The 17,448-nt window shown below is 38.0% G+C and overlaps 1 protein-coding gene across 12 annotated transcripts in view; it reads left to right on the forward strand.

Moving 5' to 3' along the window:
• The window catches only part of RABGAP1L (RAB GTPase activating protein 1 like), a 753,436-nt gene that overhangs the window by 637,598 nt on the left and 98,390 nt on the right, over nucleotides 1-17,448 (forward strand). The window contains exons 1-3 of one of the 12 annotated variants that reach the window (XM_078441222.2): nucleotides 9,000-11,403; nucleotides 12,399-12,608; nucleotides 13,788-14,539. The exons of 8 other annotated variants lie outside the window; for them this stretch is intronic. In XM_078441222.2, the coding sequence (XP_078297348.1) occupies nucleotides 14,429-14,539 (111 nt within the window). In that variant the 5' untranslated portion in view covers nucleotides 9,000-11,403; nucleotides 12,399-12,608; nucleotides 13,788-14,428. Of the gene's footprint in view, nucleotides 1-8,999; nucleotides 11,404-12,398; nucleotides 12,609-13,787; nucleotides 14,540-17,448 lie in introns of those variants that run through there. 3 more of the 12 variants (XM_078441219.2, XM_078441220.2, XM_078441221.2) reach the window with 3 other exon arrangements.

The raw sequence follows: 17,448 nt of genomic DNA on the forward strand, positions 1-17,448 counted from the left end.
CACAAGAAAAAAATTTTTCGTGCCCAAATGTTAACAGTGCCAATTTTGAGAAATTTTTCTGTGTGTGACTCAATAGAGAGTTCTACAGTTTGGAGTGCCTGCTCATGTTTAATTCTGGTAGGTGTTGAAACAAAACAGAGATCATTAAAACTCACGTCTTAGCCATGCATATCGTTAAACTGCTTGCTGACTCTTAGCATTTTTCTTGGCTTTTTACTCTTATCTGGACAATTAGGTTTTCACAGAAGATTCTTCAGTTTGGTCTGAGGCAAACTACACAGAAACAAAAAGAGAAAGCACTCAAAAGATCCTACTAACTGGTATTAAGTGTCCCATCTGGGCAAGTTTAAAGATCAACCGAGTAATTCTTTAATAAGTTATAATTCTTACATTATATTATGTTTCAGGGTGGAGTCATGGACATTACAGTAGCCTCTACCAAACATTTAGTCCAATGCCGTTCTTTTAAAGTCAAGTAAGAAGCTGCCTTTCAAAGCTCACAAGGTATTTGGTTGTAGAACCAATACAAGGCATGATTACAACCCAAACACAAGGCACATCCCTCTCCATCACATTTGTAAATTCTTTTATTAGTTCATTTATTAAAGCGGGCCCTCACTAGCCTCTGCATCGAGCTTTACTCAATGTAGACTAAGAAAATTCAGGGAGGAACTGATTTTGTGAACAAGGGGATTGGCAGTCACAATCCTACACCATTTGTACAACTTGCAACGTAATATTAAAAATGAGGAAGGGGAAAAGTGCAGGAGCAGGGAGAGAAATTTTCCCCTGAATCCACAGAATGGTAGAGCTGCGTTCCATTTCCTATCTTTTCTTTCCCCCACAACAGTTGACATCCTACAGTAATTTTCCGTTCAGTTATTTGCCCTTATCTTTTTTAAAAAAGTTTCCGTTATTATACCCAGTGGATTAAAGGGCATTCCTCTTTACTCACTGAGCTGATACAGTAGCATCTGTAAAAAGAGTTATTCCAAAATGTGCACCTTAAGGAACAAAATTTTCAGGGATCTAGTAGTTTAAGCAGTATCATGAAGCTGTATGTGTAGCTTTACTAATTTCATGTCACTATAAGATAAAATTTTTAAAAAATTACAAACAGGGCTATGACAACCCTGAAACTGGGGATTTGAGGAAAATACTGGTAGAGAAAGAGATCTATAGAGATCACTGTTAGTAGTAGTAATCAGAGCATACTGATCTGATTTATTTTGAGATATTCAAAACAACTAGGCTGTTGAGTGTAGGGGTAAGTAGGATGATCACCATTTAAATAAAATTAAAATGTTAATATACTAAAGTAACATCCCACTTGGTGCCAGTGGAAAACAAAAGGTTTAATCACTATTGCAAAGATCACTGACCCTCTGTTATAACCTGATTAGCAAGTTAATGCTTTTTCCTTTTTGCTTTTCTTTTTTTAATGTTTATTTATTTTTGAGAGAGAGAGAGAGAGAGAGAGAGAGAGAGAGAGAGAGCGCGAGCCTGCGAGAGCAGGGGAGACACAAGAATCCAAAGCAGGCTCCAGGCTCTGAGCTGTCAGCACAGAGCCCAACATGGGGCACGAACCCAGGAGCCAACCCAAGAACTGAGAGAACATGACCTGAGCCCAACTCAGACGCTTACCCAACTGAGCCACCCAGACGCCCCAAATTTCCTTTTTGCTTTTCAAATACTATTCCCTAATTTTGCATTTATCTTTTTCTGAAAACTTGTTAATTGCATATGCTTTAGCCCTACAGAAGAAAACGTTGCTTAGCAACCACCAAAATAACTAATAAGCCTGTATCTAGTAAGGGCTTAAAGGACTTATTTATTTTAAATTTATATACAGTATTTCTTTATTGACCATTGAAACCAAGAAGATGTTGTTTCACTTTGAGTTTCTTCTGATTTCTGCGTCTATTTTGTTAATTTACATATGGGCTTTTTATAGCAAAAACAAAACAAAAAACAATATATTTAGTATAAATGTCTTTTTTCTCCCTTCAGCCTCTTAGTAATGTTTTATGTTCGTCATTTGCTTTCCAACATAATACCTTTATCAATGATATATGCTGGGTAAAGAAATGGTTTCTAATCATTGGATACAGAATTCTACAATATTCCTTTTCAATGCTAAGAAGCTATTTTCTTTTTAGAGGAAATACATTAAGGTTTTAGGAGAGGGAAATACTTGGAGATAAAATTGAAATGGTTGCTATTACCTATAATGGTTTTATTTTTTGGTTATTTGACTCAGAAGTATCTCAGAAGAGTCATGTGAGCCAAGAGCTTTGGGGTGGGAAGTGTTGCTGTCACATTGCAAGGTCCTATTGGACTCCTGTCACGTAGCTTTGTTGTATTAACCTGCCAGAGGTTTGAGTCTGCCCACTATGACATGCAGAGATTTATTATTATCTAAATCTCAGACCTGTTTTCTTCCCTTTGCTTCTGTTCGAACTGCCCCAGGGTAAAGACAAAATACCAATAAATTTGTTTACTGCTTCCTTTATATTTTGTGGTGTTGTAAAGTTAAGAACCACTTTTTACAAACATATTAATAATGAAAAGAACACAGGCAATTTATATTAATGGTGCTAAGGCACTCTGCATTAAAGGGAAACAGTGCATGATTTCAAAGAGAACTTTTGTCTTGGAATGAAGCTCCTTTACAAAATGGCTGCTTTACAGTTTTTTCTCATGGAGGCTTTGAACAAATTTATAGTCATTTCCTTTCACAGGAAAGAACTTCTGGGATATCATCTTGCACAATGGTTAATTACCCCATATGTATATATATCATATATATATATGTGTGTGTGTGTGTGTGTGTGTGTGTGTGTATGATATATATATATCATATGTATATATATATATATCATATATATATATATCATGTATATATATATATATCATATATATATATACATATGATATATATATATATGATATATATATATATATATATATATCTCAGTAGGATTTTTTAATGGAATGCCTTCATTAAGATATTACTTTAACATAAAATAAAGTGGTTTTTTAAAAGCAATATTTAATTACTGATAGGTGAAGTAACCATAGTAGAACAATTACCTACAATTGGCTAATAGAGGACTCTGTAAGACCACGTATACCATGTTCATATCTCATTTATATTGTCAACCCTTGTATAGAGAGAACGGTGTGGCATAACTGGAGTTAGGTTTAAAAATCTATGTAAAGGTGTATACTTCGTAAGTTATCTGGTAAAAATACATGAATGCTAAATAACCCAGTAGTTTAGGACAAAAATAATCTTAGAAAAGAGATGCATATGGGTGAGAGAGAGTCAGATAATGGGAGAAAGAATGGAAAGAAGGGAAAGAAAAAATGTTACCGTTGAAATTTAAAGACTGGCTTAAAAGTAAAAAGAAATGCACAAGTTTTCTTGATAGTGAATAAAATAGTTAATGAAAACAGCCACTTACTAATGCTTCAATTCTGTGTTCCAAGTGCAGGTAATGGAAAAACTCATTTTATTCTTTTTTTTTTTTTTAATTTTTTTTTTTTAACGTTTATTTATTTTTGAGACAGAGAGAGACAGAGCATGAACGTGGGAGGGGCAGAGAGAGAGGGAGACACAGAATGGGAAGCAGGCTCCAGGCTCTGAGCCATCAGCCCAGAGCCCGACGTGGGGCTCGAACTCACAGACCGCGAGATCGTGACCTGAGCCGAAGTCGGACACTTAACCGACTGCGCCACCCAGGCGCCCCAAAACTCATTTTATTCTTTATGAAGTTTAATACCAGAACTTCTTGCTTAACGTTAATTTTTTATTTAGTCACTTTCATGGGACAGTTTTCCTATAATATTCCTTTATACAGCTCTCCCCTATTCGTTCGAAAAGAAAATAGAAAGTATGTATAAAACATTTAATTGTCAAATATAGAACTTTTCAAACACTGAAATTTTATTTTAGCTCTTAATTTTAACTTGTTCTACCCTAGTCATTTGACAGAGATGATCAGAAATAACATTTACCAGTTATTCACTAATGAGAATTTTTCCTTTGTTCCCTGTTTTTGTACTCTTTGGAGTATAGCTACTAGTAAGTAGTGAAATGCCAAAGAACTAGGTGGCCGTTAGGAGAAGCAAAAGGCATTATTATTTACATAAATTGAAATTCCCCACAAATCAGTATTTAATACAGATTGGTATTCAGTTTTACAACCCGATCATTTATGCAGATTTGCTAATAGATATACATCCCCCAAGTCTCAGCCTGTTACAGTGATTATTGATTCACCATCATTTTAGTAATGATTAAGTGCTGGACATTTAGAATTACAAATCATAATCTCCTATTACATTGCATACTTAAAATTCTCCACAAATAAGTTGTCTCAAACAGACATTTTAATTTTTAATTTTTTTTATTTATTTTTTTTCAATGTTTATTTATTATTGAGAGACAGACACAGAATGTGAGCAAGGGAGGGGCAGAGAGAGGGGGAGACACAGAATCTGAAGCAGGCTCCAGGCTCCGAGCTGTCAGCACAGAGCCCGATGCGGGGCTCAAACCCACGAACCGCGAGATCATGACGTGAGCCGAAGTCAGTGGCTAACCAACTGAGCCACCCAGGTGCCCTTAATTTTTTTTATTTTTAAAGATTTTATTTTCATGTAATCTCTATACCCAACATGGGGCTTGAACTCACAATCCTGAGATCAAGAGTCACATGATCCACCAACTGAGCCTGCCAGGCTCCCCTCAAACAGTCATTTTTAAATAAGGATGCGAGGTAGACGATATGTGTCCTTAGGCCTAAAGGTTGTCCTTAGAATTTGTAACTGAAAGTAAACCATTGGGCCCTGTGGGCACTGACATTCTCTATTGTAACTGAAAGTAAACCATTGGGCCCTGTGGGCACTGACATTCTCTCTTAACTTCTCGTTGTCTTTGAAGAGTAATGCATGAGTATGTTAGCTATTTTTAGTTAAAAAATAAAAATCATGATATTGGAGAGGTATTCTTTATGATGAGACTTTATGACAGTTCTTACACCTGAAATGATGACTTTTTGGGAAAATGCTTTAGATTGAACATAAAAAATACATTCTTGGGGCTCCTGGCTGGCTCAGTCAGTAGAGCATGTGACTCTTGATCTCGGGGTTGTAAGTTCAAGCCCCACTTTGGGTACAGAGATTACTTAAAAGTAAAATCTTTATGAAAAAATAAATAAAAATAAAATTCTTGTTGAAATGAATGAAATTGCTACCACTACTACTAAGACCACTGTTAAAAAAGTATTAAGACCTTTTTATTACTTTTCTATTGGCCAATTAAGCAATTCACTGTTGCTCTCAAAGCAAACAAAATGCCAATTTTTAACAACATGGAAGCTGCTGTTGACAGATCATTCAATCAAAGGGCTATTTTCTATTGTAGAAGATTGCTGATACATACATAACCCTTGTCAGTAATTGCCGTTCAGTTTTCTTTTTCTTTACATTTGCAAATGCTTTATAAATAATACCGTTAGATGCAAAATGAACTTTTAGTTCCTATTTTCAATATACAACGATATAACATTAAAAGCAAAATACTAAGAGGGGTGCCTGGCTGGGTCAGTCAGTGGAACATGTGACTCTTGATCTCGAGGTCCTGAGTTCAAGCCCCACGTGGAGTGTAGATCTTGCTTAAAAATATATAAAAGCAAAATACTAAGAGAAGAGAGATACAAAGTCCAGCTTTGGAAATTTTAAAGCTTCTATTTCAGGATCTCCACGTTGAGTTTATTTTCTTCTTTCTTGAATTCATCTTATAATGAACCTGTTGGGGGCTTGGAGGGGGATACACAGATCCTTTATAATCACATATTTCAGTCTTAATAATAGGTCTGATTTGCTAGTGACCTTAAATTGTTTAAACCCAGAGGACAATGGTTTACTCTTCTATAAAATGGGGATAATAAAACCAGCTTCATAGTATTGTTGTAAAAAACTACAAGAGAGTATATAGTTAAAGGCCCATTCAAGCATAGTAGATATTAAATATGCGTTACTTCTCTCCTCCTTCCCCTTTTACCCCTATCCATACTCAGTTGATATCGTTGAGATGAAATGGATTAACAGTTTTTTTGGTCAAGTCTAAGCTTCCAGATAAGCTGTTACTCTAAACAATTATATAGGATATTTCTTTTGACTCTAAGATACCAACGAACCATGGAAAATCTTGTTATAATACAATTATAAAGAAGGATTGTGTATTTCCACGCTAGCCCCTAGTAACAGTGTTTTGTTGATCAGGTTACAACAGATGAATATCAGTAGACAACAAATGCTCTCTTTGTTCCCTGTTCTTGTCACAATTGCTTAATTTAATAAGAGGTAATTGATTAAACTCTGTCTGCATTGTCGTCAGGAAACTGGAGAGGCAGCTAAACTGCAGGAGACTCCACACACACACACACATTATCAACCTTTTGTGTCCTCTAACCTGTCTCAATTATTTCTGACAGAAGGACACATGTAAATTACCAAATTGCTCCCAAATAAAGCGACACGTAGAAAGATTTAATTGCTTAGGGAAAACTGGTAGAGGATTGGAGTTGTGTGACAGCGTCTCTTTCTTTCTCTTGGATTTTAATTAATTGGATAAGGAAATAGGAAATGGAGACATTTGTGTTCTTGGATACTGAGGATACCCTCCCCCCCCCCAATTCTAAGAGTTACAATTCCATCTTCTCTTTGGTGTTTAGCAAATAATCTTGCCCCTCCAGACATCATTTTTAATATTGATAATAACAGCAATGAACATTAATCAAACGCTTTCTAGAGCCAGGCAGCTTACGAAGGGCTTTTACATGCATTATCTTATTATTCCTCATAACTATAGCACTATTATTATTTTCTCATTTTGTGGATGAGAAAACCAGGGGTGAGACAGCTTATGGAATTTGCTTATGGTCACAGAGCTAGTGTGTGGCAGAGTCCTATATTAATTACCCCAGGTTATTCTGAACTCTGAAGTCCTCATGTTAACTATTATAGGTCCTTCCTCTAATGACAAAAATGGAGGCTAGAAAGGCAGAAACTTTGTAGTCTTCAGTGACCACCCTTGGCCTACACACCGTATTTTCCAAATTTGTTGACCCGATATTTGAAACCCGCTGCAGGCCAATTCAAATCTGCCTTTGAAGCCTTATCTCCTACCGTACCCAACCGATGTCTTCAGTTCGCCAGTGTGGCCAAGTTTATTTTATTTTCCCTGTAAAAAATGATTTCACTTCGCCTATCCAGATTCAATCCATGTCTTCCATGCAGGCTTTCCTGAATGCAGAGAGACTTTATACTATTCCAATCCTAAAGTCACTTACAATCGCATCACTTGACAAACAGCACATTGTCTTCTGGGGTGGGGAAGGAGGACATGTGAGTGTCTGAAAAGCACTAGTGTCTGGCACATGGCTGATACTCCGTTTATGTTTGCTCCTTCCCTTATTGTCCTTTAGTGATGAAGGGCCTGCACTTTGGAGCCAGGCACACTTGTTGTTGAATCTTATCAGCTCCATTTCTGATTGTGAGAATTGAGTCCAATCACTAAGCTTCTCCACACTTTAGTGGAGAAGCAGAGATAATTACAGTGCCTAGCTCATCGACTTGCTGTGAAGATCGAATGAGATTCTCTGTCTAGGACATGGTGAATGCTTACCAAATATGAGTTGCTATTATTATCATTAAAAGTTTTTAGGCTATTAGTCATTATTTATAACTAGATTATATGATACTATATTAAAAGTTTAGTAAGTCCCCCCATGAACATTACAGGCATTTAGTAAATGCTCTTGGATTTTTTTGTTTACTTGTTTTAGAGAATGCACACACGTGCTTGCACTCACGTACACACACGAGTGGGGGGGTGTGTGCAGGTGGAGCAGAGAGTGAGGGAGAGAGGATCTTAAGCAGGCTGCACACTCAGTGCGGAGCCTGACGTGCGGCTCGATCTCACGACCACGAGATCATGACCTGAGCTTTAATCAAGAGTCGGACACTCAGCTGACTGAGCTACTCAGGCGCCCCCACTTTTTTTTCTGTTGGTTTTTGAAAAAAATTGTGATATAATTCATGTAGCATCAAATTCGTCAAGGTTGTTTTGTTTTAGTTTTTTTTTTTTTTTTTTTTTTTTTTTTTTTAAAAATTTTTTTTTAATGTTTATTTATTTTTGAGACAGAGAGAGACAGAGCATGAACGGGGGAGGGTCAGAGACAGAGGGAGACACAGAATCTGAAACAGGCTCCAGGCTCTGAGCTGTCAGCACAGAGCCCGACGCGGGGCTCGAACTCACGGACCGTGAGATCATGACCTGAGCCGAAGTCGGACGCTTAAAAGACCAAGCCACCCAGGCGCCCCTGTTTTAGTTTTTAAATTCCATTTAACATACAGTGTAATATTAGTTTCTGGTGTACAACATGGTGATTCGACCCTCCCATACGTCACCTGGTGCTCATCACCACAAGCGCGCTCCTGGATCCCCATCACGTATTTCACCCATCCCCCACCCACCTCCCCCCTGGGAGCCATCCGTTTGTTCTCTATAGTTCAGAGTCTTTTTCTTGGTTTGCCTCTCTCTCTCCTCCCTCCCCCACCCTTCTTTGCTTCATTGCAGATTAATCAAGTTTTAATTGTAGGATTTAAGCCAAGTCCACCGCTGCAAGCTGTGTATATGATCTACTGCAGGGACCCGAGGGCCCCTTGGAAAGGGACTTATCCAGGCTGGACTCAACCAACCTGCAGGAAGAACCTGAGACAAATAAACATCTGAATGAAAACTAGTTCACATTTTATTGCTGTTCCCTAAAACTACACTCTGGTCTTCATTAAAAAAAAAAAAAAGAATCGAACACATTAGCCTTGTGGGATGATTTGATTTGGTTGTTAGTAAAACTTTTCAAAAATTTATGACTTTTTTTAATTTTAAAAGTTATTTGCTTTAAAAATAAGGTAAAATTTCTGTAGTTACAATTGAGTTGTGTATTCTCAAAACGAGGCAAGATGAAGCATTCCTCAAATTTTTAGATGTGTCTGTAACCATCCTCAACACTGGAAGCCCTTATTTTTGGTTAGGTAAGGCTTAAGTGAATGTGTTGTGTTAAAAAACAGAATTCAACTGAGTAAATGTTAAAGATCTTATTGGCTTTTTCCAGTGATTTATGATCCTAACAGCATCCAATCTAGCAGATAGAAAAGAGCTCTGAGGAGTTTGTACCAAAGAAAAGACTTTCATAGGCAGAAGGGAGCAGGAACAAAGAAGTTCCACTAGGCAAAAAAGCAGATTGATTATTTCAAAGGGGTCTATCAGGCGGATTACCCAACTAGTGCAGATCTGGTGATTTCTGAGTGACTAGAGATTCCATTTCTGAGAGAGCCAAAACGGTAATGAAGTCTCTGTTGGGTGACATGAGGCTTCGCATAAGTGGCTCCATTTGGGGCCTGTTGTCTTGTTTTTAACAGTTGGCTGTGGATTTTAGAGTTACAAGTGAGGTAAAAAGCTGATTGTTGTGAACTCTACCTCACCCCCATATTCTTTGTAGTGAGATCTGAATGAGGAAGTAAGATACCCAGGATAGCCGTTAGGCAAGTATTTATGCCCCACTGTTGTTTTTTTTTGTTTTTTTTTTTTTCTTTCTTTAACTCTGGGGATTTTCTCTTTCTTAAGAATCTGTGTTTTCTGGGGTTTTGAATTTGCCTAGCAATTGCTATGAAAGATAGAAAAGATAATGAGCTGAACGGCTGGAATTTGACACAAGAATAATGGTTTTCTTTGTTTACCTTTGCATGATTTGTAAAGAGTGCTAAGCTTTTGCTTTTTTAATCTTTTACGTTTTGTTCTTTTTCCCTTTGTAAAAACTCCATATGTGTTACTGGACTCTTCTGAAATACAAAATATTCTGGAAAGCTTTCTACTACTCACACTCCTATGGCTTCTCATTCTCATTTTATCTCTTGTTCCCCCACTTAGAGGACTTGGGTTTTGTAATGTGCACTCTGAAGTGTGAAACCTACTTGCAAATTTGGTTTTCCGTGATTAAGAAGGTGCTTGTAGAGTTTTGTCTTTCTTATAGTTGTTTGTGTCAATGGCATGAACATTTTGTGAACATCTCTTAAAATGGAGTCCTGCACACTTCAGGAATGGTTATGTCAAGATTCAGGAACATCTGTGAAGATGTTCAGGAGTGATTACACAGGCACCACTGGGGAGGGAGGAGACTCTACGGGGCTCCACCTGTGCACGTGGGAGGCACAGAAGACCCTTCTGCCCTCTAGACCATATTTCTGCTATGGGCTTTTCTCCTCCTCTCCATCCTACCCTGATTTTAGGGCCGTTGTGATGAGAATGTTCTACAAGTAGAACCCGACTCATGGGAAAAGGGTCTTTATAGCCACTCTTGTGAGATGAGATAATTTTTTAATGATGTGCTATCGGTTCTTAGTGTATTTGCCTTGGGCTTGAACGTGACTGCCATTGTAAAGATACTTTGCTTTGCCGCATTGGGGGAGAACACAAATTAAAAAAAAAAAAGTTCGCATCTTATTCAGGCTTTTCTTGATTTTTGTTTTGGCTATACCTAAATTTGACACATGAGAACAGATGTTCTCTGAAGGCCAGGAGTGGTTTATTAAACTCCTAGTCATTCAGTGTGATCCAGGTATGTGTTTGCTGAAAAGTAATAATCCTAGAAGAATGGCTGTAGAACAAAATCAGCTACCAGAGTAAAATCTTTCTATCTAAAATCTAAAATGGCACTTAAAAATCACTAAAGATATTTTATTCATTAACATTTTCTTATTTTAATGAGATCTGGAGAGGCTTTTGAAAATTACTTTGTAGCCAGTTTGGTCTGTAAACTGAAAGACTGTAAGGAATAACTAATAAAAAGTAAAACAGCTGTCATCGAATACTCTTCATAGGCAAAAGGCTTGATGTAGAAAATCCAAAGTAGGGTACAAAGTAGACTGCATTTGTTGGGACATATAATAGCAACCCCAGGGGGACTTCCTTAACATCTGGGCTTAATGTTACCTTTTGTTTTTTATTCTGATAGAGATGAAAAAGGTATTTCCACCTTCAAATCCCCAAATAAGCCTATTTAGTGGAGGGAAATTGGATACTTAGCTTTGGACAGTTTCTGAGCGCACAAACCTCTGATCTAGTCCATCCCTCTCAATTTACATGACCATGAGGAAATGGAAACCTAGGGAGGTTGAAGGACTTACCCTGGGACAGGCAGCTAGCTAGTTCCTGCTTGAACTGGCGACTATCTATTGGTTACCGCTAACGCCGCGTTTTCTGCCGCCGGCTGGGTATGCAACCCCGTCCTGGTAAATTGTAGCAGCGAATGGTGCTACACCCCTTGATCTCAGGTAATCCCCCCCCTGCCCCACGCCTTTTCTCAGGGGAGCTGCGCGGTGCGAAGTAGAGGATTGCAGGAGCTCACGCGCAGACTACCCTGGGAGATCCGTGGGATCAATTCACGGGGTTGCCCTGGGGGGATGCGAGGGGGGGGGTGGGGCAAGAGGCAAGAGAGTACGAAAGACGTCTTGCAAGGGAGTAAAGGACTGTAAACATGACTGTAACATGGTCCCTGAAATTTTGAGGCTGGAGTATCCCAAGAGAAAATGTCTTAGGAAGAGAAGCCAGTTCTAAGACAGGTTTTTAAATCATCAGTTTTCAAAAAGTATGCTTTGTGTTGGGACCACACATACACAATCAGTTGTGAGAGGAAAGAAACGTTGGTATTTTCCCTGCTTGGATTCCAAAAGTCAGGTATGGAGGACAGTTTTAAGGGTGAAAAAAAATGAAGGGTGCTAGTCTAACCTAGGGAACCCTTGCTCTAGAAAATGCATGCATTGTGGCTTTGATAGAGGACCTTTTAGATTTGGAAATGAAATGTTAATAATTCCAGTGACTGTGGGTAATTAGAACAGTCTTTTGAAGGTAATAAATTTGAAGCTTTAAAAAAATACCTCTTTACCTGAGAATCTGTGTGGAATTCTAAAAGGACTGAATTATTTAAAGTCGTTAGCTTCTGTTTATGTAGTTTTAAAACTATCTTTACAGCCTTTGATTATGTTTCTGAAATTGTTTTTGTACTTTTACAACCCTGATCCCTTAAATGTTTTATGAGTTTAATATACAGCACCTAACTATTTGGTATTGTTTTTCTGGTCCTTTTTTTTTTTTTTTCCTCCAGTTAGGAGTGTTCTTAACCTAGAAGATTACCTATTGTTACACTGAATTGCTCTCCCGGGGTGCATAGGCACTGCTCGAAAGCGGTTATAATGCTCGTTTGGCCCTGGGCGGTTGCCAGCAGGGAGTAAGGCATGATGGGAAGTAGTTTCTTTACCTTCCACAACAGGTGTCTTTGTCAGTGCACCTTATCCAGGTATCAGTGTGGAAGCACTGAGTCACTGTAGCACAGAAAAATAGGAAAGCAAGAGGAATTCCTTTCACATCTAGAAAACGGTGCTGCAAGATAAATCTGAAACCTTCTGGTGCTAGTGAATGCACGAAGAGGTTCACAGTGACTTTTACAGCACTTCTGAAAAGATAAAAAGGAATTTAAAAGGTATGAACTGCCTGGATGCCTTATAAAACCTGGTCTCTTGATTATCATTTAATTTTTACCTGGTTAGTCAGCGTTAAGGTAAATGTGCCGGGAAACTTTTTAACATAAACAGAGCTTGAAAGACAAAGCTGCATTGGAGGAAAAAAATGAAGTAAAAATGCTTTACCGGCTCCAACAAGGGTCAAGCACAGTTTGAAGCTGTTTTAATCTTGGAGATTTATTGAAAGTCTTGCGTTTTCTATTAAAATAAGCTTCTTAGACTTCTGTTTCCTAGCAATAAGGTGTTTTTCCCCTTCTGCATGTGTGTGCGCGCGCGTGCAAGTGTGAGTGTATTTAATCTAGAATGCTATAGCAATTGCAAAAGTCTCCTAATCATATTTAAATGGAACAAGATGCTATTTAAGTAATCATATTAATCTAGGTGAAGATACTTCAGGAAAATAAGGGAAAATAGACACCATGAATCTCATCCCACGTTTTGTGTGTCTTCTGAAAAGCAAACAATTCAACAACATAACAATGCTAAATTAGGACTAAAAATTCCAACCAGTAGCTCTGTTTGATTAGAGACAAACATTGCCAAATTGATTTTTAGCAAACAGTATTTCTCCTGGTATTGCAATGTCATCATCTATAAATAGCAGAGTAGATAATAGCTTAATTAGACATTTTGGCAAAACAACTTTTGGAGGAGCTTTATCTCCCCCCCCCCCCCTTTTTATTTGCTTACTACTTTTTCCATGGAATCAGCCTACGCTGTACTTCCTGGTAATGTAGGGAACCTTGTAATGATGATTTTGGGCAGCTTTGGGATTTTTCATTAGGGCATATGGAGGTTCATATTTACGGTCTCCAACTGGAAAACACTTCTGGTAGCTAAGCCACCACCAGTTCACCACTATCTGCTAACAGGGTAATTAAAAAAAACAACAACAGCCTCTAAGTTTAAAAATAAAACAGGAGAACTTTTATCTATGGGAGAAAAACAATACGTTTTTAGAAATGAGACCTTTGTGTTGCTTTGTGAATAACAACAGAAAACAGAGTTCCCCAAATCAGGAATTCTATTTAAAATATTTGCGTGTTTTTTAGTGGGAGAAGGGGAAATGATTTTCAACTGATACTGCAGTCCATTTCATTTTTATATTTAGGTGCTTCTTTTTTTTTTTTTTTTAACAGAAATAATCAGAGGGGGAAAAGACTCTCTTTTTTTCATACTTCAGGAGATAATTTTTAACTGCACCAAGAATTCTATGAATTCTGAAAAACTAAAGGTTGCCGTCTGTTTATTTTCTGTGAATGTGAAAAAATAAGCCATAAGAAAATCCACTTCTCCTCCAAGAAGAAGACTCTTGATATAAATGATACTGAAGTAAGAAGATAAACTTTAAAAGTTTCTAATTACCAAGGACGTAGCATAAATCAGTTTGGGGGTCCTTTTGTTTTATTGTTTTTGCAATAGGATATTTCCAGTTAGAAAACTTTTCATTTCTCTTTTTGAAGTTTAAAGAAGATTTCCCAAAAGTGAACTTTCCAGCTGCTGTGTTAAGAACACAGAAGGTGTTTATAGCATTTACTTCCTCCACAGATAAGAGGACCTCCCTTAGTTTTCTACAGGGGGTGAGCTGCCAAAGAAGCCTGTGATAGCAGCTGGGTTTTTTTTTCATATTTCTTTTTTTCCTCGTGGATTTTTGATACTCCACCCCTTCAGACTCAGGTGGGTGTGGGCATTGGCACTGAGCTGCAGTAGGATTTTTCCCTGGATAGTCTGGTCTGGAGCTGGGGTAGCAGCTGCTGCTGTGGAAAGGCCAGCTGGCAAGATGATGGAAGAGATCTCCATTATGGTAGCCTATGACGCCCATGTTTTCAGCCAGCTGCACGACGAAGACTTCCTCACTAGTCTCGTGGCCATCAGCAAGCCCAGATCGATGGTAGGTGGTCCCTTGCACGTGGCTCTGGAGCTGTTTTCCTCTTTTCTAACATGTACTCCTGGAGCAACTCAGGCATCACTTCCTGGGAATTAGAATAGAAGTATTGCTGTTGGCTTTGAGTTCAGGCTACAGACAGGTCTACAGGTTTTTAATGATTTATTTACATCACCAAACACTATATGTTAGTAGTGCGTTGAAAGTGACTTAGGAGTCATACCTAACCTAACCTCACCTAACCTAAGTTAATGCTTTCATATATGGTGAGGGTGAGAAGAGTTTTATAGTACCAAATATCACCCCGCCTCATGCGTTTGCCTTGTATGCGTGTCTGTGATGACAGATGTAGGTGAAGGTCACCTGCATTTACACACATATGATTCAGTCTTTGAAGTAGAACAATTTTACGTGTGGGCTATAACATCAACACAAAGTTAAGTGATCTAAAAGCCAGATAACTTTCAAAATGTTTACATTATTATGAAGAACTATTATGAAAATAGCTTCTAGTATAATTTTAGTTTGGATTTAATATTGGTAAATTTTTAAAACAATTCTCCAAGCGTCTTGGTGCACATGTCCTCGCATAATAGGAAAATGAAGTTCTTGCAAATGTTTGTTGTTTCTTCTATGTAGATGTCATATCATGGCTCTCGAGTTTAAGACAGTAGTGAAGCATACCTTTTATACTAACTTGCCTAATTCTTGCCATAGTAACCTCTTATTCATTATATTTGATAGTACTCATCACAGACAACAGGACGAAAGACTATATCGTAACCATTATCTTGTTAGTATGAAACCCTGATTCTCTATTTTAAGGCACAGGAACCTTAAACACACGATGGCAATTTTTTCAAACAATGAAATTGCAATGAAAACATAAAGGGGACTCTCAAAGGTAGATTTTAAAAGACTTAAGGGTTACATTAATTAGATGTAGTCTACTGCCATTGTTCAGATGCTGATTTGAACAAACTATAAAAAAAATCTATAATTGACCACCAATTAAATATTTAATGATATTAAGAGGATTATTCATTTTATGCGATAATGATAGTACAATTATGTTAAAAATGGTAACTTTGAGATACGTATTAAGATAATTATAGATGAAGTATCTGCAAAGGTTCAAAAATATTTATGATTCAGTAGAGGGGTTGGTGATGTGGATGAAGTTATATGAACTTACAGAACTGTGTTGGTAACTGTTGAAACTGAGAGAGGAGTAATAGGGATTCATTATACTCTCTCCACTTTTGTAGAATTTTTTTTAAAGTCGGCCCCATGCCCCCCCGTGGGTCTTGAGCTCACAACTTTGAGATCAAGAAGTTGCATGCTGTACTGACTGAGCCAGCCAGGCGCCCCAGTAGATGTTTTATAGATGCAGTGGATGTTTTTATTTTTCCTTTTTTTAAATTTTATTTATTTAGGTGATCTCTACACCCAACATGGGGCTCAAACTCATGACCATGAGATGAAGAGTTGAACACTCTTCCTCCTGAGCCAGCCAGGGACCCCGGTAGATGCAGTTTAAAAGTCAGCTGGCCTGGGGTGCCTGGGTGGCTCAGCCAGTAAAGCGTGTCCAACTCTTGCTTTCAGCTCAGGTCATGATCTCACAGCTCTGTGGGATTGAACCCTGCGTTGGACTCTGTGCTGTCAGCATGGAGCCTGCTTGGGATTCTCTCTCTCCCTCTCTCTCTCCTCCTTCCTCACTCGGGTGTGCTTGCTCTCTCTCTCTCTCTCAAATAAATAAACAAACTTAAAGTCAGCTGGACCAAAAAAATAGCAAAGCCAAACAAATTCTACATAATATACTTATATAAGTGTTCATTGATACAGAAACATCTAGCCTTTTGCATTCTTGTCTTATGTTTAAAAAAATTTTTTTTTACATTTATTCACTTTTGAGAGATAGAGTGTAAGCTGGGGGAGGGGCAGAGAGAGAAGGAGACACAGAATCCAAAGCAGGCTCCAGGCTCTCAGCTGTCAGCACAGAGCCTGACGTGGGGCTCAGACCCACCAACCATGAGATCACGACCTGAGCCGAAGTTGGACACTTAACTGACTGAGCCACCCAGGCATCCCTTAACTTCTATTTTATAATTATATATGTTATGTGGATATTATTGCCAACCCTTGGTTAACCACAATATTTTATCAAGTCAGGAGAGAGTCTGTCAGTGGTTATGGATAAGCTCTTAACTTCATTTTAGCCATTAATTTCACAATATTTCACCATGAAGACTTATCCAAAGAATTCAGAATTCATTTCATTTCTTTTTGATCATCCTGTTAAGATCCTCTTAAGGTGTCTGTGCAGCCTTAAAAAAAAAGAAGAATCAAAAACAGAGATGTAAAGTGGCACAATCTAGAGGACAAAGGAGGCTGAGGAGAGAGGCAGTGACTGAGTCCTAGGGAGCATCTTACACTCAGTGAGTGTAGGACATCGTGCTGTGTGTGTTGTGCATGTGGTCATATGCACATGTGCAGGAGACACAGAGAGAAAATGAGCTAATTAATATTTATGTGCTCACTGGGAAACACTCTTCCATTTGTAGATCAGATGAATATTCAATATATTGATATAGGTTATGCCTTGATGCAACTTCAGCTCCCCCAACGCACATTTCTACTCCTAATCCTGGAGCATATTTGGTATGAAATTTGGTTACTAACGTGGAAAGCCTCAGAGGTATGATAAAGGCACAAAATACTGCTCTGTATTCAACTTTTAAATAATATTGATGTTGGGGTGTTGAACTTAATTATACAACTTTCTGGAGATATTTAGTTTTCTTTATCAGAATTGAAATTTTAAAAGAATTGACTGGTACCATCTTTTGAAAGTGATATTTGGTTTTGGTTCATGTGGAAAAGTCATATTAAAATTGTGCTAAGGTGAAATATTT

Source organism: Panthera onca, chromosome F1 (assembly GCF_046562875.1).
Source record: "Panthera onca isolate mPanOnc1 chromosome F1, mPanOnc1 haplotype 2, whole genome shotgun sequence".
Classification (NCBI taxonomy): Eukaryota; Metazoa; Chordata; class Mammalia; order Carnivora; family Felidae; genus Panthera; species Panthera onca.